Here is a 24,719-nt window from a genome sequence, read left to right on the forward strand (position 1 = left end):
CTATTTTTAAATGAAAAAAGGTAAGTAAAATTGTGCTAAAACAAAACACTTACCTGTCATAAAAGCACAGCACTGAAGTAATATTAATACCACCGTCGGAATTGTAATTAAACCAAGACCAGAAGCATTCTTTACTGAATATTCACCTGCTAAGAAATAAAAGTACTACATAAGACGTGTTTTCCTATGTACGTCCTATCTTGTGAGAATTTGAAGCAACTACTTTTTAAAATATATTAATCTCAATACTATTCTTCAAAACTAAGAAAAGGTTAAAAAATACAGTTCCCCATAAAACATCAAACAAAAGCAAGTAACAATGCTCACTGTTTAAGAAAAAGGATATAAACAGAATCATGGTAAGAATATTTAAATTTCAATCACTCCTACTTGTACTTTATGTCATCAATAATATTCTGTGACCCTGGAGTTCCTGTCAGATGATAATGGATGCTTTTTCATGATTCAAAGCTTCCACACAAGTAGTTAGCTCCAGATTCATATTCATCAAGACATTTAAGTCTTAATATCTAAGTTTCCACATGTTGAAACCTTACAGGCTCCAAGTCTGTGTTTGTAGGATTTCAGGGGAGAAAGTGTGGAGACTATTTTACTCTCCTTTTTATGTAAGATAGTCAATCTATCCAAAGTCAACCAGTTGTTTTTCAAATATTTCTTCTGAAATTGTCTCCTTCTTTTCTATTCTACCACTCCCAAGTTACAAAAACCCATCTGCTAAATCTAAATATTACATCTATCTGGCCTTGTTCCTCACGAAATAACGGCTTTGCTACTGTCTATTATTCTGCATTCAAATCTTTGTTTTCTTTCCCTAAGCTGCATACACTTACTTCCCACTGCACCCTCCTGTACCCACCCAACTCCCCGCAATATTAGTTACTATTTTAGGAAAACTTTTCCCCATGGCCATTCCCGCTCATGTTTTGGCCAATTAAGTCTGTCTCTTTAGTGAATTGAACAGTGGCCCCAAATATATGGCCATGTCCTAATCCTCCAAAGTTGTGAATATCAGCTTACATGGCAAAAGAGTGAACATGGGTTTTTGTAACTTGGGAGTGGTAGAATAGAAAGGAAGGAGACAATTTCAGAAGAAATATTTGAAAAACAACTGGTTGACTTTGGATAGACTGACTATCTTACATAAAAAGGAGAGTAAAATTTAAGAGGGAGGTTATCCTGGCTTATATGAGTAGGCTCTAAATCTAACAAGCGTCTTTACAAGGCAGAGACAGTGGGGCAGAGACTGGGAAGAGGGGCAGCAATGTGACCAGAGGCAGAAAGGTGTGATGAGACCACAGACAAGGAGGCAATAACAAAAGACCTCAAGAAGGGAATGATGCCCTGGTGAGACCCTGACTTCAGACCTCTGTACTCCAGACCTGTGAGAGAAGGTCTAAGTGTTAAGCCACTCAGTTTGTGGTAATTTGTTGACATCTCCAGAAAAATAATGCAAGGAGCCCTAAAGGTGTAGTGCATCGATTACGTGTTGGCTGCTAACCGCAAGGTCAACAGTTCAAAACCACTAGCCACTCTGTGGGAGAAAGACGAGGCTTTACACTACCATAAAGAGTTAACAGTCTCAGTAATGCAAAGAGGTTATGAGTCAGAATTAACTAGAAGGCTGTGAATGCGGGAAACGGAGTTCGATACCAGAATGTGGAAAGCTACAAGTACCTAAAAATATGGAAGGCACTTTGAAACTGGATAATGAGTCGAAGGTGGTAGAATTCTGATGTATGTTGACAAAACACACCTAGACTGCCTTGAATAGACTAGTGATAGAAATATGGATGCTAAAGCCATTTCTGGTGAAGTCTTAGAAAGAATGAGGACATGCGACTGAAAGTTAGAAGGCAGTTCATGTTATATAGTGGCAGGACTTTTGCCTGAATTGTGTCATCTAGCGATTTGGAAAGCAGAACTTGTAAGTGAATTAACCTGGATTATTTAGCTGAAAAGATTTCCAAGCAAACTGAAGGTATAGATTGTTTTTTCTTGCTGCTCATAGTAAAACACAAGAGAAAAAAAAAGTAAATTGAGGAAAAATTGTTATAAAAAAATCCCTGAGTGATTTCAGAAATTCTCAGTCTATAGTGACTGCAAAGAGGCTAAAATTAGGATGTTCACTGTTAGTAACCCATGCTCTAAAGAGAGGGCCAAAGATGTATAACTAGGCAACCTTTTCCAGATGAAATTAGGCATATGACTTGTGGATTTACTCAACCAGAAGTCAGGCAAAGAGATGGGATTTTCTAGAAAAGATCTGTGGCAATCTCTTGTGTAATGGTGAGTTACTGTGATATACATGGGAGAATCCACAAGATTTTTAACAAGATTTCATCAACAGAAACACTGGCAGCTTGGGCCAAAGGGACTGAGAAAGGACACAATAGAAGAAGGCATCAGAGCTCCACAATTCTACAGGAAGAAATAGGCCAATAAAACTACTCATCAGCAATCACGTGCCACCCACCCTTCAAGAAATAAAGGAAGACTAGCTCTTAGGACAGAGCCTTGGGCCGGAGCAGTAAAGCCTTGAGTCGGATCACATGGGGCTATTCTTAGGCTTTAAAACCTAATGGGATTTGACTTGCTGGATTCTGAACTTGCTTGGATAGATGGTTCCTTTGTTCCTTCTGGACTCTCCCTGTTAGAACAGAAATGCTATCCTATGGCTCTTACCCCATTTCATTGTGGAGGCAAACGGCTTGTTTTCCAATTCCACAAGGCCATAGATCAGCGGTTCTCAACCTTTCACAGGGGTCACCCGGTTCATAACAGTAGCAAAATTACAGTTATGAAGTAGCAATGAAAATAGTTTTATGGTTGGGGTCGCCACAACATGAGGAACTGTATTAAAGGGCCGTGGCATTAGGAACGTTGAGAACCACTGCCATAGATAAAGAGAAAAAATTTTCCCCCAGGACGGAGCTTCACACATAACTCATTTAGATGATGAAATTTGCAACTCTGAGTTGATGCCACTTAGATGGTATTTTGAGGTAATGCGATGAATGTGTTAAGACTTTGGGGGATGGTGGGATGTTGTATATGTATTTTGCACATGGAACAAACATGAATCTTTGGAGGTCAGAGGGCAGACTGTCATGGGTTGAGTCGTGACCCCCACAATATAGTCCCTGGAATCTGTGTTTTTATATGGCTAAAGAGTTATTAATAATCCTTAAAGAAAGAACTTATCCTGGCTTATCTGGAAGGACACTAAATCCAATGACACGCGTCCTGATCAAAGAGAAGCAGAGGGAAATCTGACACAGAGAACACAATGCTGATCATTCACAGAGGCAGGAGCTGGCAATGTGATATGGTCTCAATGAGACCAGAAAAGGCATTCTCTCTCCTGTAGAACCTCGGAGGGAAGGAGCCCCGTGGAATGCCTTGATTTGACTTTTAGGCCCCGTTTTAAGTCACTCAATTTGTGGTTATTTGTTATAATAGTTCTAGGAAACAATACACCCTCCTTTGGCATTCCCTCACCCGAAGCCCCACCCGCCCTCACGGCACGGTGCATCTTACCAGGGACGAAGAGAATGGCTCCAACTATAACAATTATGGTGAGGATCAGGCCAGTGACAAACATAAGGATGGTTTTTTCGTTCGTACGATTGGATGTATATTTAAGTGCTAAAAAAACAAAACAAAAGAATTACATGAACCCAACATCAAGAACTAAAGTCATTCCGGTAACTTATCAAATGCATAGACAAACTGATTGAGTTACTATAACTTAATAAGTTTTAGGAAACAATTCCTTCATCTCAAATTGGGTCACTCTGAATTTTCAAAACAAATGAGCGGATAAGTGTCTAGTACTATCAATATGGAAGCTGAACTCGTAGTTGAAGCTTTAGGCTCCCTACACTTTAAAGAATGCATTTTTAGACACTAGACTTTCTCGCTATCAGCATTATTCACATTGGAGTCAGGTTAAGTTTCTGTTGGATACTAGAAGATGCTTAGTAGCACCCTGCACATTGACTCCGTTTATAAAACTTCTTCCTTGTGTTCATCAAAACCGTCTCCAGACTCCTGAGGAGCAAATTCCTGCCCAGGGGACAGCGATAGCTATCAATGCTGGCGGAACATAACTGGATTTCTGACAAGACTGAGGAAAAGAGAGGCTACCCCACGTTACAAAAAATTAGTAAAACATCACATAATGTAGGAATTTTGATTTGGGGGGGGGAATTAAAAGATAGAAAATAAACACGGAAGAAATCACACTCGAGTGAAATCACCGAGGGGAAAATGTGTAAACGGATTCAAGTAAAAGAACTTAACAAAAGTTAACTCCAAAGCTATAGTAAGTCATCTAATACGCTACTCTTGCATCACGTGACTCAGACTTTTCCTGAATACGTCTAAAACATTACTTATTTTGATATTCACATTCTTCAGGGGTTTTGGTTAATATTAAAATTATATTTTTGCCAAGACAGTAGTCCAAGTTGACCTAAACACAGACTGATTCAGTAGGGGGGAGCATGTGTGAATACGAGTCTTCTGACTGCAATCCACACATGGATATTCAACACGCCAATGATCAGAGTGCCCCTCCTGTGGAGGCACACAAACACCGTCAAGGTCAGGGCTAGTGGTTAATGTCCCTCCTAAAATGGCCCACAGATAAAAAGATAATGAACACAATAAACAGAACCCCAAATGTCCTTGATAAAAATCTATGTTTAAGGAATACTATAGACACCCGAAAGGTGTTTAAATCTCTAACAACTCATATTTTAGATTTTCATTTCATTCTCTTTAGGGCAAGGCTTTGACCCCTGGCTGATAATTTGCATTTCTTACGAGTTCCTAGTGCTGATGCTGCTGATTAGAGACCAACGCTGAGAACCACTGGCAGAGCAGGGGCTCTAAAATTTTACAAGACATAAAGATCACCTGGGGATCTTGTTGGACTCAGATTCAGTAGGTCTGTGATGGAAATGCACATTTTCAGCAGGGGTCTGAACCGAAATGCATCCATTTGAAGCTCTGCTTTAGAGATGAAGGGCCGCTAACAAATTATCAATCCTGAATCTGAGTCAAAATCCCACACTCATCTGAAATGAGTAAGAAATCTCACATGGACATTTCCTTAAATTTTTATTTAATCTGTTACCTCCAGCAAGCCTCAGAATTTATGTGACTACTACTTGTATCACAGGCTTTCTGAAAGGCAAAGAGTTTTCGCTTTTCCTTTTCCCAAGATGCTAACACTAGCTCAAATGAAGCTGAGGGCACAGGTCACCAAAGACATAGCAACAGGTAGCAAAGGGAATTTCATCTAGACATATGGCAGGTTTCCATTTCAATCTCATGAATACTGTTAACTATATATAGCTTAAAAGTTCTGCAAAGGTAATAAAATAGAAGCAGTTAAAATGTACCTCATAATCAATCAAACATTCACTAGAGATTCTTTCAGTTTTAATTCAATTCATAAAGGAGCTACTAAGAATTTGTCTTAGAGTCCAGCAGAATTTCATGCAAAAATAAAGCATTTGAAATGCATATAAGTTTCAACTTCTTCAGGCTTAGAAGAGTTACAAGAGAAGAATACAGCCACCATCACCACCAAAAAAAAAATCAACACAAAATATCCCTGCTGGCAAGTGCTCCATTATAAAATACCTTTCTCTTTGAGCATAAGGATCCTCATGCTAGGTATCTTCTCAGTTGCTTTTGATTGATTTCACTACTCTTCCCAGGTCTGCCTCACTCTTGCTTAAATTGAGCAGCAGTCTCTAACAAGTACATTAGTGAGAGCTACTTAAGTAAACCAGAAATTATAAGATAATATCTCCATGTTTCCAGCCTTTGGAAAGAGTTTCTTTTGGCCACCTTTCTTGGCTCACAACGGCCACTTTTTTAGCAGGGTCCACAGCTTGTTTCATCCAGTTGTCAGGTTTGTCAATGTTGCTGAAGGACAAGGAATGGGTCTGGTATAGACAGAGGCCATACAGGGTTCGGCATGGCCTATATTGGCGATCACGCCTTGTCCTTCGAAATAAAATTTATCAGAACATTAAGTGTAACAAAGAAAATAAATCCAAGCAATGCCCTAAATGCTGACCATCAACACACAGATAATCTATTGTGCTCTTAACAGCAGACTCTACCAAATTCCTGCTATAATTTTCTATCTACTTTGCAAGACATTCTGTTAACACAACTTTAAAACTCTGTATGCTTTTAAAGATTCTCCTCCCCTACAAGTACTGAAAATAAACATGAAAAGTAAAGATATACGCGGAACAACAATATTTATATTTTTAACAAAAGCTCAAAACCATACTGCTCTTTGACAGAGGCCAATATCACTTTTCCCCCCCTGGAATGTTAGGAATTCTAGGATTTTCTCTTTTATATAAAATTAAGTTTAGCTAGGCTGGCTCGTTCATTCATTCTCCAGATAAAGAAAAGATGTAGATATAATCTAGCTGAAGAAAGTCCCTCCAGGTCTAATCTTTCAGAGTCATGAGAAAGAAAGGCAGCAGCAGGGTCCTGTAGCCACCTGAAACAGCTAATGGTATGTATGAGGAGACGGAGCATTCCGATTTCCTGGTGTCCAGACGGCGTGGGGGTGCGGTGGCCCCTGTGCTAACTGCAACGCCAGCCGTTAGAAACCACAAACTGCTCTTTGGGGGAAAAAGAGCTTTCACTCCAGTAAAGAGTTAGTTTCAGAACCCACCAGAGGCAGTACTACCCTGTCCTATCCCATTGCTATCAATCACAATCGACGTGAGGGCACTGAGTCTGTTTTGGGTTTTGTCTCCTTTTGAGTGATAACAAGCATACGCAACACAGCGTTCTGGTTGTGACTGATGCAATGAATGTAGTGAAATTATAGGTCAATTTAGGAATCAATAGATCACATTAATACTCCTGGACCAACTAAGACTGAATATGATAAATAAATATAGGTCCATAGAGATTGTAGTCTATGACAACAAAAAATAAAATCCACGAATTCAATTCCTCAAGGAAAAACTTATTGAGCATGCTCAAGGACATGACAGTCAGATGGCCCCTTACTAAGTGATTAGTGAGGAGAGACACAGACATCAGATTAAAAACAGATCAATAAAGAAGGTGTGCATCCTGTTTTATTATTGTAATGCTGTTAAATGAAGATAAAATTTCAAAACTTAAAACTAATTTAACATTTTATTATGTAAAACATTTCTAATACAATCATTTTAAAATGAAGGCTTGCAAAATTAGTGTTGGAGAGAAGTAAACACTAGGGCCAATTCTACACTGCTTAGTCCTGAGAAGGCAAGTAAAATAATTGTAACACTAAGTTCCACATACTGTCCAACTCGCTTCCATGAAATAATTTGTTACATTGAGCACCAACTAGAACTCACATTGCTGGTCTGTAACCTCCAGGAATGAAAGAACCCAACCTTTCCAACAGCCAGGAATTTGAATATAAAAGATTAAAGGAGCATGTTCTTAATTATTACTCCTGCTTTCAATTCCAGACTTCCCTAGACTTTTAGATAAAATATATGCAGGAAGTTGAGATGTTTGGATTTGGAAAGGGCTCAGGGAAACAGCAACTACCTGGCTATAAAAAAGTAAAATGCTGAACTGTAGTTTGGTTTGGTTCGTCCTACCATAAAGTCTGCAATCACATTCTTTAATAACGGAATGTGGTGACTGTGTGGACAGAGCCGAGAGAATGCACTGGGAGCTTAAGACTGTTGAACAGAATGCACACAAACTCAGTACATAAACCACTCTGAAGAAGGAGTCTGTAAATATTTATTGCAATGATACTTGATCGTCTTCATAGCCCTACAATGCCAAGCGCGATGTTTTTGTAACATTTAATTAAATGTATATATTAATATATATTGATAACTATGAAAGTAAAGAATAAAAACAAAAAAAAAATCTTTCCTGAAATTAAAAATTCAGGCGTTATAGGGCTAGATAGGCTTTTCCTGGTGCATGTTTAGATCCTTATTTCTTTTTAGAATTATTTTTCTAATCTCGAAAGAAATTCGGGGACTAAATGCTTTCAATATGTACGTAATCCTCAAGACCAGACTCAAGGATTTAGCAGAAGCTGCAGAATGTTGTGATGGAGAATTCTTTTCCTTTGATTTCCCAAGAGTGACACCGAAAGAGATCCTATCCAATTACAGAACCCTGGGCCACCCCCAACCCCTCCAGGAGAAGCCAAAATCCTTAGAAAATGGTGGAACTGCCCCGGTGGGTTTCTGAGACTGTATTCTTTACAGGAGTAGAAAGACCCATCTTTCTCCCAGGGAGCTGCTGGTGGTTTCAAACTGCTGACCTCTCAGTTAGCAGCCTAATGCATAACCACCACACCATCAGGGTTCCTATCATCTTGGGTAGGGAACAGAGAACTAGAGAAGAACAAGAACGCTTTCTAGAAGGCACCAATATGAAATAGATGGCAGATAATCAATCCTCCCATTGCATGGTTCTAAGATGACTGAATTATACTTACTAGAGTTTAGTTACATACCAGTCTCCTCAAAAATATGGATCAAATTTAAGTTATTGTATATACTCGAGTATAAGCCGACCCGAATATCAGCCGAGGCACCTAATTTTACCACAAAAACAGCATTTAAAAAGTGCTACAAACCTCGCTTATACACGAGTATATACTACTGTATAAATGACATTGAATGTAATCCCACAAAGTGCAAACTTCAGTGCTCTCTCTTTAGTCCACAACTCACTGTGCAAATGACAAGCGGGGACTGGCTACTGTGCATCTATCTATTCAGTCCATGCCCAGGCATCAAGGCGTGTCGCTACGTTACCTTCTGTCTCCCAGTAAGAAACCCACGTGGCAGTTTGTAATAGATAATCAAATAAGGAAGCTGGGTGGCAAAGACATAAAAATAACAATGCTGGAAATAAAATTCAAATAGAAAGCAAATGGAGGTGCCAAAGAAGGAGCTGACCATGGAAATGTTGACACCACTGCCCCTCCAGAGACTTGCTACGCAGTTAGAGAAGGCAAAATGATTAGCAAACAAGAGAAATGGAGTAGTGACAAAAAGAATGACGATGTCCCAGAGGATGTGACCCCAACAGAAAACTTGGCATTAAGGGAATTCAGAGATAGTTCACGGCATTGAAAACGCAAGGGACATACATACTATTGGAAGCTGATCCCAACAGCTTTCCCCAAGGCATAGAAAAGATGCTCGATATTCTAGCTGCTGCAGCGAAAAGAAGGGACTCTTGTTCATACTACCTTTGATGTCTCTACAAAAAGTAAAATACTTTCATATCAGTGTGCGTTTTACATTAGTGTACTAAAAATCAGTTTTAGTATCTTTTTCCTTTCTCCATATATTTATAACCAAGAAGCTTATGGGAGGGGGGTGGTGACAAAACAGTAAAGCCATGGAACATAAGTAGTTTTTTTCACATTTATTATATTAAGATTCCACTAGTCATCATTTCTATTCCTTCCGTTCTGTGCAGAGCTGAGGACATGCTGCATGCAATAAAGCTTGGAGAGAAGAGGAAGATCTTAGACGGCTGAGGGAGATGGTCAGCAATGGAGCGGGCACCTTCACTCTGCAGGAACAGTGACGCTGGAGGGAAGGACTTGACGAGCTTCAAGGAAAGAGAGCGCGTCATTTGTGTTGAAAAAGTGATGTGGAAAAATAAGCCATAAACTAGATGTCAACGGAGTGAGGGACTGTGAAATGGTCTGGTTTCCAGGAAAGTCAAAGTGCTTCAGAAAGTTTGTGGAAACATATAACTAAAAGATATTAGAATTTTACATGAACTTTTTGAAGCCCCTCATCCAATACCATTAAAAATCTGTTTCTTCTACTAGGAATGTTTGCCAAGCAGAGAGTTTCATAAATTAAAGTTACAGCTGAAAGTAGTTAGGAACCTTTTCTCTAAGATCCCTCTGTTTTCAAAATATTGTCTGTAGTCCAGCGCGGAGTCTGGATGTCTTTTCATGGTACTTCTTCAGTGGGATCAATGGCGTCTTGGGATACTGGTCAGTTTTGATATAAAGAAACTACCATCTCACTTAATGAAGAAAGACTGAGCTTTCCCCTTAGGATAAGGACAAGACAAGGACGTCAATGATCATAACTGCTATTTACCACTGTCCTCAGCCAGAATTCATAAAAATCATAAAAAGAATACAATGTATCCTATCCCTTTTGGGGAGTAAAAGGGATAGAGTAAAACTATCCCTTTCTGCAGGGAACAGGCTTATAAACAAATCCACACAAATGCTAAAAATTCCCAAAGAGAAGTATTATGAGTTAATACATTTAGAAAAGTGGCAAGATAAAGATCAACACTCAGATTTTAATATGCCACCAATGAACACACTGAGAAGTAAAGAGGCATGTTTAATAGCATCTAAAACAATACATCATCCAAGAATGTACTTATTCAAGGTGAAAAATTTATATACTGAAAATTATATACTACATTACCAAAATAAGTGTAAAGAATACATATATACATACATGGAAGGACATCCTATGTTCACGGACTGGAAGACTTATTACTGTTACAATGTTAACTGTCCCAACAATCCCCATCATACTGCATGCTTTAAAACCAGTAAAGGAGTGCAGCAAGGTTATAGCCTCTCACCATACTGATTCAATCTATAGGCTGAGCAAATAATCAGAGAAGCTTTTGGCTTATATGAAGAAGAATGCAGCATCAGGATTGGAGGAAGGCTTTGATATGAAGATAAAACAAAAAAGTTGGCTATTTAATAGAGAAGAATTGATGCATTTGAATTGTGGTGCTGGAGAATAATATGGAAGGTACTACGACTACTTCAAGGACAAACCGATCTGCCTTGGAAGAAGTATGGCCAGCACGCTGCTTGGAGGCTTGAGACCAGTCCCTGGAGAAGGACACTGGGTTAGGTAAAGTAGAGGGGCAGTGAAGGAGAGGAAGACCCTCAGAGAGATGGACTGACATTGTGGCGGCAACGATGGGCGTGGGCACAGGAACAGTTGTGAGGATGGTGCAGAACCGTGCAGGGTTTCCTTCTGTTGTGCACAGCGTCGCTGTGGGTCAGAACCGATTCGATGGCATTGAAAAGCAACGACAACAATCCCCATCAAAAGGCTAACCATTTTTGTAGTTCTGGGGAAACATGTAAATATTCCAGGTTTTTACAGAATGCTAACGGACCTCAGTTGTACAAATCTTGGGAGGGGGAGGCGGAACAATGTAGGAAGACTCACTTTTCCTGCTTTAAAAACATACTGTAAAGCTACAAAAATCAAAAGAGCTTCATACTGGTATAATGACAGAAATATAAACAAGTGAAATAAAAGTGAGAGTCCATATATAAGCCCATGAACCGATGATCAATTGATTTTTGATAATGGTGCCAAGTCCACTCAATAACAGGAAGAAGAGTCCCTAACACGGTAAACTGTATGTCCACATGCAAAAGAAGGAAGGTGGGCCCACCCATACCTCACACCATTTTAAAAAATTAACTCAAATGGATCAAAGACCTAAAGTAGAAAAGTAAATCATCAAACTCTCAGAAGGAAAAGAGTTAATGTGTCATGATCTAATTTTTAAGAATGGATTTTGTGACATGAAACCAAAAGTATAAGAAAATGATAAACTGTATTTTTATTTTATCAAATTAAAAACTTTTCTGCATTGAAAGACTATCTACAATGTGAAAACAACCTATAAAGTGGGGGGCGGAATATTGTCTCAAAAAAGGGTAATATCCAAAATATTGAATGTCTTATCACAAAAAGAAAAACAACCAATTAAAAATAAAGGAAATTAAGAATAGGCACTCCACTAAAAAGAACATTCAAATAGCCAACGAGCACGTGAAAGAACGCTCAACCTCAGTAGTCGTTGGCGAAACGCAAACTGACACCCCAAGGAGACAACACGTCACCGCACTGGCATGGGCACGATGACGAACCAAACAAAAGCACAGACAGTACAGGTGCTGTTGAGGATGGGGAGAAATGAGAACTTATGGTCAAACTTATGGTGAAGCATAGTTGAATAATGGTGGAATCATTGAGGTTACAAAAAGTGTAGAGTGATAATGTTTTAAAAATCCGCAGTTTAGAAATGGATAACTTGTTTTAAAGGATGAGAGAATGTGGACGTTGAAGCCCACAGGGGCAGAACAGTTACATCAAAATTTGAGGAAAATCTGGTTTGTGTTTTAACGGAAGAAAAGAGATGATTAACAGGAGCAACAAGAGGCAGCACCAAACACATCCCAAGTGGTTCAACGAGCTTCACCATACAATCTTGAACTCAATGGACAGTCAAAGCAGCGTCTGCCAAAATGCGGAGGTGATTCAGTGAGAGCAAAAGTGACCTGCTCAAGAGCAAGAGTCACGGGGCGGTTTGGTGTGGTGCTCGGGGCGATCTGCTCGCTGACTTTCTACAGGACCAAAGAAGAGTAGGAGCATCTGCTGAACATGAAGGATTTGGGAAAGGGAGCTAAGCCTCCCCCAGAAATGTTTCCAGGGAAAATCTCACCAGAGACTTCTTCTCCAACATAAAAACATTCATGCGAATTCTTATCAAATAAGGGCAATTTGTGAAATTTCAATTGTAAATCATTAGGCATCTTTCACAGAGCCTAATTTGGGTCCTTATGATTTGCCAAAAGGTGGAAGCAAGTCCTTATACAGATAAATGAGTATAAAAAATGTGGTTAATCTATATAATGGAATACTACTCAGTCAAAAAGCAAAGTAAAATCCGGACATAGGCTACAACATGTATGAATCTTGAAAAGATTAATCTGAGTGAAAAAAGTCTGTCACAAAAGAACAACTATAGGATGGTCTTTCATGAAATAGGAAAATGTACATAGACCAACTTTTATTAGTGGCTGCCAGGCCTGGATGTAAAGGATAAAGGGGAATATTAGCTTAAAGGGTCACTAAGATTCTGTGAATGGTGACAGAATGTGGAAACTGATAGGGTTATCATCACATAGAATGCTAAACATAATCAATGTTATTACTGAATTCTACTTGTAAAAAACTGTTGATTTGGTTAATTTTTTGCAATATGTATTTTTACTACCTATATGAATTTTTACCACCCCACCACGTGACTGTGCAGGACTTGGCTGCCTACTTCAGACCAAGTAGCCACTGAAACCCTTTTGCAGAGCTTCACAACACTGTCAGATCCTGAAGGCCTAATGAACAGAAGCAGGACATTGTCGGAGACAGTGCCAGAGGACGGGCCCCGAGGGCGGGGGAAGGACAGGAGAGCAAAAAACGATCAAAGTGGATGTCAGAATCTTGTTCTAAATCATAGAAAACCTAAAGCAAATGAAAGAAATGATGATGTCAAAGAGCTGAACAGAAAATTTCAAAGGGCAGCTCGAGAAAACAAAGTCAAGTATGATAATAAAATATGCAAAGACTTCGAACTAGAAACCCAAAAGGGAAGCACACACTTGGCATATCTTAAATTGAAAGAAATTTTTTAAAAAATTCAAGCCTCCAGTGCAATATTGAAAGATTCTACAGACAAACTATTCAATGGTGCAGGAAGCATGAAGAGAAGATGCAAAGAATATACAGAGCCACTGTTCCTAAAAGAACTAGTTAACATTCAACCACTTCAAGAGGTAGCATGTGACCAATATCCAATGGTGCTGAAGGAAGAAGTTCAAGCTCCACTAAAACATTAGCCGAAAACCACATTCCAGGAATTGATGGAACATTAACTGAAATGTTCCAGCAAGCTGATGGAACACTGGGAGCACTTACCCATCTATGCCAAAAAATGGTAGGACAGCTACTTGGCCAACTGACTAGAAGAGATCCAAAGTTGAACCCATTCCAAAGGAAAGTGCCCGAACAAGAGCCAGTCTTAGAGAAGCAGCATTGATATCTCATGCAAGTAAAATTTTGCTGAAGATCATCCAACAACGGTTGCAGCAGTCCATTGACAGAGAGCTGCCAGAGATTCAGGCCAGATTCAAGAGATATCATTGTTGGTTATCAGATGAATCTTAGTTAAAAGCAAAAAATACCAGAAATAGAATTACTTGTGTTTTATTGACTATACCAAGGTATTCCGACTGTGTGGATTCACAAACTGAACGACAGGAAATAAAGAAAAGATCCAAGTGGATATCCAAAGAAACTCTGAAACTTGCTCTTAACTGTAGAATAACTAAGGCAAATAGAAGAAAGGAAGTAAAAGAGTCGAACAGAAAATTTCAAAGGGCAGTACATGAAGACAAGCTAAAATATTATAATGAAACATGCAAAAGATCAATAAGGAAGAACAGGCTCAGCAAATCTTAAACTGAAAGATCTTGAAAAAAAAACCAAAACAAAAACCAAGCCTCCAGTTGATGCAGGAAGCATCAAAAGAAGATGGGAAGGAATACACAGATCCACTGTGCCCAAAAGAACATGTTACCAGGAGAGACCAAGCCCCGGAAAGGACCTCCAGCTTGGTAAAATAGAGTTCGTCAACAAGATGAACTGACACCGCAGGTGCCACCACGGGTTCAAACATGAGAACTGTGAGGGCGGCACGGCAGGTACAACACTCTGTTGTACACAGGGTTACGACAAGTCAGACACAAGTGAGCAGTACCGAGCAACAGACACTAAAAAGAAACTAATAAATACATTCTTTAGACCCAAAGTAACTGCATCACTTGTTGGCTTTACTGAAAGGTCCTAGTTATCCTTCGGCAACAAGAGACATATGGAAAAACACCTTGCCATCAAGTATAGTCAATAACTGTTATCAGACAGTTAAGAGTAAGGTGACCAGATTTTAACATTGGTAAAGCGGGACACCATTGATAAAACTCATATCCTGGCGAAATTGCCACATGGCAGCCGAAAACCGTATACCCTAGCTTGTCGTGCATTCTTTCAAAAAATTGAGACTTTTTTGAAACGGCGCGGGATGTGGGTAAAATTGTTAAAAATCTGGACTGTCCCGCCACAAGCGGGACGTCTGGTCACCTTAGTTAAGAGGGGTTAGAAAGATGGAAAGCAGTAATTCATGGACTTGAGCTACTATTACTATCTTAGAGGTTGAAGCAAACAAGATTCTTTAAAAAGTGTAACTAAATACAGATACTTTCCCACTTGGCAAAATCCCGTGGCACAGACAAGAGTGAGCCAACAGAAAATTAGATTTAGAGCCATAGCTACCCCAAAGATAGACTGTAAGGCATGCAGTATGTATATATACATTTCCTCCACTAAATCTGAGTGCTATAAAGCCAGGGGCAATATGGGCTTCACAGCCAAGTTGCTAGTATTTAGATCCAAGCCTAGCAATGAATAGGCTCCTTGTAAACAGGTATTTCCTGAATAAACAAATAAGGTCTACAGCAGCCTCAATCATTAATAATCTCATCAACTCTGTTGTGTACCTAGATACAGGTACCCGGTCCACATTTTATGGAGAAAACCTTTTCCAAAGAAATTCTAGACAGAGGTAGCCATCAAATCAATTCCAACTCCGAGCGACTTTCCTTGGGTTTCCATGGCTGTGCATATTTCCCAAAGCTGGGAACTCATCTCTCTTCCAGGAGCAATTGGTGGACCAGCAGGCTTTGCAGTTCGTAGCCCAAGGCTTGCAGAACTCACTACCAGTTCGTCCATTTGGGCACATAGCAACAGGATGTGGCCCTGTGGGTCTCTGAACTCTTCACAGGTGTAGAAAATCACACCTTTCTCCTGAGGGACACCGCTGACCCTGCAGTTTGCAGCCTAACAGCTAACCACTACACCAGCAGGGCTCTTGTAGTATAGTGTAACTCACTGCCATCGAGTCGATGCCAACTCATAGCAATCCTAAAGACAGGGTAGAAACGCCCCTTGAGTTTTTGAGCCTGTCACTGTTTACTGGAGTTTAAAGCTCCGCCTTTCTCCTGCTGAGCCACTGATGGTTTTGAACTGCCAACCTTTCGGATCAAAGCCCATGATGCCAACAGAACTCGCTAGTATAGTACACGTTGCTAACTCAACAACAAACTCAGTGCCATCCAGTCAATGCTGACTCGGCAATGTCCTGTGAGTTTCGGAAACTGTGACTGTTTACGGGAGCAGAAAACCCAGTCTTTCTCCTGAAGAGCGGTGCCTGGGTTCATACTATGGGCCATGCAGATGGCAGCCCAACACGTGACTGATTAGGACACCAGGACTCTTCCCTAATAAAGCATAGGAGTGAGCCCACTAAGCAACCCAGCAAAATGCTTAACTTGGTTTTGTCTCCACTGCATATCGATGAGAATACCAATAGTACCTACTCCCAGAGTTCCTTCCTGGGAGAAGAGAACGCAATTTCAGGTGAAGGCTGCTTTGCACACAAATGTTTAACTACGGTTACACTCAGCATCAAAAGTTCCTGGGAGATGTGAACAGTTTACTCTCAGCTACCAACCAGAAGGATCAAATTCACCCCAGGGTCCTGGGAAGACAGACTCAGTGATCGGCTTCTGTTGTGATCCCAGCCCAGGAAATCCTGTGGAAGGCAGTCCTGCCCTGAAGGGCACGGGAAGGTCATGAGTAAGAACTGCCTCCGTGGTAATGGATTGGGTTGGCTTCCCTGTCCTCAAGTCGAGTAAACAGGTGTCCTTTCCCCTGCCCTCAGTACCACATGTACACGGTGCTTTAAAAAGCTCAGGGAACCCAAGAGGCAAGAGAATTTTGGGAATGATGAGGGCAACAAATGTATAGATGTGCTTTACACAATTGATCTATGTATTGTGATGAATTGTATGAGCCCCAAAAAAATGATTAATTAAAAAAAAAAAAAAAAAAAGCTCAGGGAAACACGGAATTCAAAGATAATGGAATTTATCTACAAACTTTTTGAAGCCCCACCAAAATATTTCTTTAAGCTCATAAGCACCTTCCCTAAAACACAAACTGCAGAATGATTATTAAAAAGAACACTTCACTACACAAAAAGGAAAATTAAAGCACATTTCCCCCCATATCAAATGAGCAAAGACTTCAGAATAACATCATAAGAGCTGTGAGGTGAAAGACAGGAATTCTCCTCTGCAATATGGCTATTACAGTGTTTCTGAAAACATTGTGGCAGTATGTATCAAGAGCCTTAAAATAATTTTGTCATTTCCAGTCTTACAGATCTTTAGTGGAGTGACTTTCATAGTATCAGAAGAAAAGAAACACCCTTAATATCCATCAAGATGAGTTAAGTAATTCATAGTATATCCATAAAAGTAGAGCAGGGGCAGCTATAAAAAGATTTCTGAAGACAGGAGGGAAAATCAGGATGTACGAGTATGTATAAAAGCAATTCCATTTTTTAAAAAAGAAAGAATAAAAATATAGAAAAAAGACAATGGGAAGTTAATTTTAGTTAAAATTAACTAAAGTAAGTTAATAGTGAACTTCTAGGCTGTGGGACTATAAACGATTTTTATTTTTCTCCACAGCTTCCTATATTACTTAAGGCAGCGGTTCTCAACCTGTGGGTCGCGATCCCTTTGGGGGTTGAACGACCCTTTCACAGGAGTTGCCTAAGACCATCGGAAAACACATAAATATTTTACAATATATAATTACATATGTTTTGTGATTAATCACTGTGCTTTATGTTTAATTATATTCAATTTGTAACAATGAAAATATATCCTGCATTTCAGATATTTACATGACGATTCATAACAGTAGCAAAGTTACAGTTATGAAGTAGTATTGAAAACAATTTTATGAATGGGGGTCACCACAACATGAGGACCTGTACCAAAGGGTTGCGGCATTAGGAAAGTTGAGAACCACTGACTTAAGGTGTTCAAAGGAGCTCAGGTGGCATAGTGAATGGGCTGCTAGCTACAAGGTCAGCAGTTCAAACCCACCAGCCTCTCCTTTGGGAGGAAGATGAGGCTTTCTGTTCCTGTAAAGATTTATAGCCTTGTAAACCCAAAGGGGCAGTCTACTCTACCTTTCAGAGTCATTGGGAGTCAGAATTGACCTAGGGACGGTGAGTACAAGTATTATTTTTTTAAGCCAAAAAAAAAAACACCTGTAAAGGCTTATTTTGTGAAAATAAAGTTGATACTGAACAGAGAGAACTAAACCATATTACTCTCTCCTGGTTCGCTCCATGAATAATAATGCCACTAATAATAGTGTCATGATCAGCAAATATCTATCAATCCGAAATCAACAAACCACAGGGCTGTGAAATAAATTCATGACCTTAAACGAGACTGTTCCCTACCCAAATCACATGCTTTTGCTCTGAAAGTCTGGTTTGCCAATACTGTCTGAAGGCTTTCTCTGACACCAGTGAAGCCTGGATAGGTCTTGAGTACCATTCATTTTCTTGATATAAAAGGTAGACTGAGATTCTAAGAGAACTTCCTAAGGTAGTCTAGACACTGCCTTGAAACTCCAAGTTGTGAAAATTCTTGACAGTTATCACTGTCAGTCCATTCTTTCCCATTTTCTCCTTTGTGATAAAAGTTAAGAACACCTTTGAAATCAAATAGCATTTCTGTAGAGCGCCACACAGCAAGAACCCTTAAAATACATAACCAGCCATATCCTTTCCACATGTACACATCAATGTCAAGATACATGGTTTAATGCACTTCTGAGCAAAGTAAGATTCGTGAAATATACAAGACCAACTCACTCCTCTAAAAAGGCTACAAAATAAGTAATGTCAGTGTTATTTATTTCTTGACTTGAGTGTTTACTGGCCTTCGATGATTATCTTAATGTCCTACAGGGAGACTAGGAATAATTCTCATATTTTAAATGTTTAGACAACAGTCTTCTGAGGGCTTCATTATTTTAGTAAGTTTCCTGTATCAAACTGGTATGGAAATGTGGTTGAGAATAAATATCAATCAAAATGTGGACTACTTATTATACCAGTTGTGGCAATTCTATATTAGTAATGCTAAATCTGACACAGCATCAACATTTGCCTACAAAGTATGGTCACATGATTACATAGCTAAGTGTGATGACAGGATATAATTAGAATCTTAATCTGAAAAAGCATAGTAATTTCTAAACACGAATATAGGTTGTGACTGTCAAATAATATGTATGCAAATAATCTGAAACATTAAAATACATGAATTTAAAATACTATAATTATTAGTATTATTAGTTTTCCCAGTATCCTTACAAGGCAAAATAAACAAATAAGTAACCAGGTTATGAATTTTAGTGAACTTTTAATAAAATGGAAATATGCAAAATATAGGGGATAATATAAACCTCAAGGAGAATATTAACATTCATATTCAAATGACATATTCGTATTTATTACAATCACATTCTTTTTAGTACAACCCTTTGTTAAATGTGAATACTCCACTTATATTGACTCCCAGAAACAACTATTTCATCACTACAACAAAAAATATTTAAAGTAATAATAATACTTACTCACAATACCAAACTGTCCCCAGGACAGAAGTATAGCCAAAATTGGGAAAATAATGATGAGAATATTTTCTTTTGGAGAAAACCAGGAAACTAGGGGAAAAGAAAACAAAAATCACAATTAGGACTTATTATAATCATTTTTATATCATTTTATTAGGGGCTCATGCAACCCTTATCACAACCCATACATACATCAATTGTGTAAAGCGCATTTGTACATTCATTGCCCTCATCATTCTCAAGACATTTGCTCTCCACCTAAGGCCCTGGCATCAGCTCCTCATTTTCTATTATAAATCATTTGACAACCTATTTATGATATTGTATAAGGAACCCTGCTGGGACAATGTTCCCGCACTCACCTACTGACAGAGATATCAGAGTTGGAACACAGCCTCTGCCCTGGGGAGAAAAGACCTGGTGAATTCTTGCGAAGACTGACAGCCTGGGAAACCCATGACGCAGTACTACTCTTACCTATGGGGCTGTTATGAACTGGAACCAATTTGATGGCATAGGATAATAAACTAATCTTTATTGCAGAGAGAGAAAACAGCAATGATCAAAGCCATGGTCTCATACTAAACACACACCCACTACCATTAAGTTGATTCTGATTCACAGAGACCCTATGTAGGGGTTCTGAGGCTATAAATCTTTATGGGAACAAAAAGCCTTATCTTTCTCCCACAGAGCATTTGGTGGATTTGAACTGCTGACCTGGTGATTAGTAGCCCAATGTATAACCCAGAATGTCACATAAATTATATATAAAGCTTATTTACATAACAACATTTTTTAACAAAGCAAAATGCTACTATTGTTCTATTTCCGCTAACCCATGCCTTTAGTGGAAGGAGGTGGCCCGACACAGTTGCTTAGAACCGAGCTGTATGGTTACGCTGCCTAAGTTTGAAACCCAACTCTAACATGTTATGCAACGTTGACACCACCTTAATACCTCTCTCTTCTTCAGGACAGAACTATTATATGAATATAATATAGAATCTATACCTTAAAGGACAACTTTGATAATTATCAAAGTTAATAGATGGGAAGGGTTTGAAACCAGAACTGGAAGTGGAGGATCAAGATGGTGACTTAATCAGATCCCGCCCCGCCCCCCGCACCACCACCAATTCTGTCCCTCTACAACAAAGATCGCCCAAATCAAATAAAACACATGCAGTTGACAATCGTGGAACCCAGGACATCAAATGAAAGGATAATAACTGGATTGAACGCCAACCAGAAAAAGAAGGTAATCAAAAAGAGAGCACGAGGAGAGACCCGGGGCAGAGGGGGCCCTTCTTAGGCCATCTTGTCATAGTGTCGGCAGCGAGCCTAGATGAGGAGCCTAAGGAAACCAGCTTCACAAGATCCTAGTAGGAGACAGAGACACTGCGTAGACCTATCTGGAGTGCAGCAAGGCCAGCAAGATAGGAACAGAGCCAAAGAAAGGAACTTTCAGAGGGAGAGCGGCGCGCCCCCCACAGACAGCAGCAAAGAACCAGACCCAAGAGGCAGGCTGGGTGGCAGAACTAACCACCTGGGAAGACTAGGGACCCTCTCCTCCAAGCCACCTGAACAGAGGGTGTTCCTGGGCCTCCAGATGTCTGCTCAAGCATGCCCCTCACTGAAATGCAGGGACACGTGTTCCCACACTCCCTCCACTTGTGCGACCCCTGAACAAACTGACTCTGCCCACCAGTAAGGTGCAGAGCATTCCTGTGCTCCCAGACACCATCCCTAATTCAGCCAAGCCGTCCCAACCCATCCAGTGGTGGGGACATTCCCTGCCCCTTGGCTGCCCAACTCAAACTGAGGGGTCAAATACACCCTCTGCACCAGCTCTAAAATAAACACACACATACACAAATTGGGATAAAGTAAACAAATACACAATCAACAATAAAAATAGCACCCAAATGCCTTGGGAGGCAGACGACAACGCAAAATCATATTAAGAAACAGGACAAGATGCAAATAAACGAACAAATTAAAGAGGCAGAAAACCCCCTAGACCAGTGGTTCTCAATCTGTGGGTCGTGACCCCTTTGGGGGTCGAACGACCCTTTCACAGGGGTCGCCTGATTCATAACAGTAGCGAAAGTACAGTTATGAAGTAGCAATGAAAACAATTTTATGGTTGGGGGGGTCATTACAACACGAAGAACTGTATTAAAAGGGTCACGGCATTAGGAAGGTTGAGAACCACTGTCCTAGAGGAAGAAATGGTACAAGAGCTACCTGATAAAGAATTTAAAAGACATCTGTAAGATCCACAAAGAGATTACGGGACGATATACAAAATCATGAAAACCACATATGAACCCTAGAAATCAGGAAGGCAGTACAGGTACAAAAAAACAAATTATACAGAACTCATACAAAAAACAAACAAAACTAGAACTTTTGGATGAACAATAATGTATCAGAAATAGATAACTCAATAGTAGAGTATAACTACACTACTGAAAATCAGTAGAAGGACAATCTCTTGATGCTAATTAGTTTGAGGAGCAATCAAAATAGAAGAAAAATTAAGAGTTACGTGGGATACTTTCAAGAGGAAATAATGATACATATGACCAAGTGGGATTCATAACAGGAAAGTAAGGATGGTTCAGCCTTACAAAATCAGTCAACCCAATCCACCACATAAATGAAACCAAAAAGGCCTGACATAAATGGAGAACTATACCACACTCATGCGTGAGGAAGACATACATTGTGGAAATGCTAACACTACCCACACAGATCTGGAGATACAAACCCAACCCAAGTTCCAACTACATTCTTTAATGAGAAGGAAAAACTAATCATTAACTTTATCTGTAAAGGAAAGAGACTCCAGAGAACAGAGAATTACTGTAGAACAAGATAGGAGGCCTCACATAGCCCGATATCAAAACAGCCTGATACAAGTTCAACAGATACCTAAACCACTGGAATAGAATTGAGAACCCAGAAGTCAATCTACCTATGGACAGATGATTTTCAGCAAAGGGTTACACTCTATTAAATAAGGAACCGATTATCTCCTTAATAAGTTTATGATTGCCATTGCATAGATTCTGGGCTCACAGTAACCCGCTATGATAGAGTAGAATTGCCCCTCAGGTTTCCGACAGTGCACATCGTACAAGAGTAGAAAGCCTCATCTTTCTCTCATTCTTTAATAAATGGTCCTGGAAAAACTGGCTATACATTTGCAGAAAAATGAAATAGGATCCATACTCAAATCATAGGAAAAACAAGATGGATCAAGCATCTAAATATAAAACCTGAAACTAAGCTCATAGAAAAATGACAAACCTACAGGCCCTAATATATGTCATCACTAGACTGTAAAACATAACTAAAAATGCACAAGCAGCAGAAGACAAATGATATAAGTGGGGCCTCCTAAGACAGTGGTTCTCAACCTTCCTAATGCAACAACCCTTTAATACAGTTCCTCATGTTGTGGTGACCTCCCTTAAAATTATTTTTGTTGCTACTTCATCACTTAATTTTGCTACTGTTATGAATCAGCGACCTCTGTGAAAGGGTCGTTCGACCCCCAAAGGCATCACGACCCATAGGTTGAGAACTGCTGTCCTAAGATAATTACATCCTTTGCACATCAAAAGACTTCTCCAAAAGAGTAAAAAGTAAAAAAAGAGCCTATAGATAGGGAAAACTGGGGCGCTATAACATATATGACAAGAGACTAATTCTAAAATTTATAGAAAAATTCATCACTTCAACAATAAAAAAATAGCTCAATTAAAAAGTAGACAAAGGATATTCCCAAGGAAGTCATTAAGGCAGCTACAAATACACAAAGAAATGCTTCCAACCACTAGGCGTTGCAAAGATGCACATCAAAACCACAATGAAAGCCCATCATATCTTGGCAATTGCAACGCTGATTGATAAATAAATAAATAAATAAACCTGGAGAACGATAAATATTGGCAAGGTTGTAGGGAAGTAGGAACTCTCATATACTACGAGTGGAAATATAAAATGACACAGCCACTCTGGAAAATGGTATGGAAATAGCCTTGAAAAGGTAGAAATAGAAATACCATATTACCCAGGAATTCCATTCCTAGAAAAACAAAAGAGCTATGACATAAGCATTCCCATGATAACTGCAGTATTATTCAAATTAACAAAAATATGGAAACCACCTAAGTGTTCATCAACAGACAAATGGATGAACAAACTATGGTACACGCACACAATGGATTACTGCACAACATTGAGGAATAACAAAGATTCTGTGAAATAACTCATCACATGGATGACATGATGCTGAGTGACCTAAGTCAATCACAAAGAGACAATGCTTGTATGGGACCACTTGAGTCATGGACCAAACATTCTCACACAGTTACCAGGAAAGTGAGGGGAAGGAAAGGGAAATCCCTAGGCAGCTGATAGATGCCTGCTAAATTTGGTGGAGAGAAAGACAGTATGTAAAATGGAGGAAGTCAGCACAATACGACCAAAGCAAAGAGGAAGACGCTGAGAAGTATGCAAAAGTAAAAGACAACCACGATAAATACAATTATACAGTCCAGCAACAATAGTAACGGGGATACAACATGTTCATAAAATGGTTTGCAGAGGATAAATCCATACACATAGTTGTGTGTGTTGCAAATATAACAATGCATAAAAGAGTTTCAAAAAGTTCATGGGAAAATTCATTATTTTTTCAGATAGTTTATTGTGCCACCCTGGCCAATAAACGTGGGGTTAAATGAAGGGTGGAGGGATAAATGGCTCGGTGAGCCTCTCCCTTCCAGTTCTCGGGTCTCTTGCTTTGTGATGGTTGACCAGGGTGCAGCTGCCTTAGCCAGTTCCCTACTTCAGCTGACAGGGTTCATCTCCTGAAAGACATCCCCAAGGAAAAGCCACATGGACCTACCCCGATGCAGCACTGGGTGCTGGAGCAGCCATGTGGAGAACCCTGTCAGCGCGGAGATGCTTACACGTTCACTGATACAGCTTTCCTCCTGCAGTCGGCATCATTGCGTCTGTTTTGTGAGGTGGAGGAGGACTTTGTGGATTGGTGTTGGACATATGGGTTGATGTTGGACTTGTAGGCTTGGGTAGCACTGGGTTGGGATGTGTTCTTGATGTGCACTTAACCTTTATATAAAACTCTCTTTTATACATGAGTTTCTATGGATTTGTTTCTCCAAAGTACCCAGACTAACACATTATACCTGTGGAGTACTGGAGAAACAAATCATATTA

At 39.6% G+C, this 24,719-nt stretch overlaps 1 protein-coding gene across 1 annotated transcript in view; it reads right to left on the reverse strand.

Annotated features, from left to right (window-relative positions):
- CD47 (CD47 molecule) overlaps positions 1 to 24,719 on the reverse strand; it is a 61,782-nt gene that overhangs the window by 16,599 nt on the left and 20,464 nt on the right. The window contains exons 3-5 of the mRNA XM_045286148.1: positions 19,464 to 19,553; positions 3,559 to 3,666; positions 54 to 146 (exon numbers count right to left, since the gene is read on the reverse strand). Coding sequence (XP_045142083.1) covers positions 54 to 146; positions 3,559 to 3,666; positions 19,464 to 19,553 — 291 coding nt within the window. The remainder of the gene's footprint in view (positions 1 to 53; positions 147 to 3,558; positions 3,667 to 19,463; positions 19,554 to 24,719) is intronic.

The sequence above is a fragment of the Echinops telfairi genome, unplaced genomic scaffold (assembly GCF_000313985.2).
Source record: "Echinops telfairi isolate 266 unplaced genomic scaffold, ASM31398v2 ScPeMD7_6;HRSCAF=24_0, whole genome shotgun sequence".
Taxonomy (NCBI): Eukaryota; Metazoa; Chordata; class Mammalia; order Afrosoricida; family Tenrecidae; genus Echinops; species Echinops telfairi.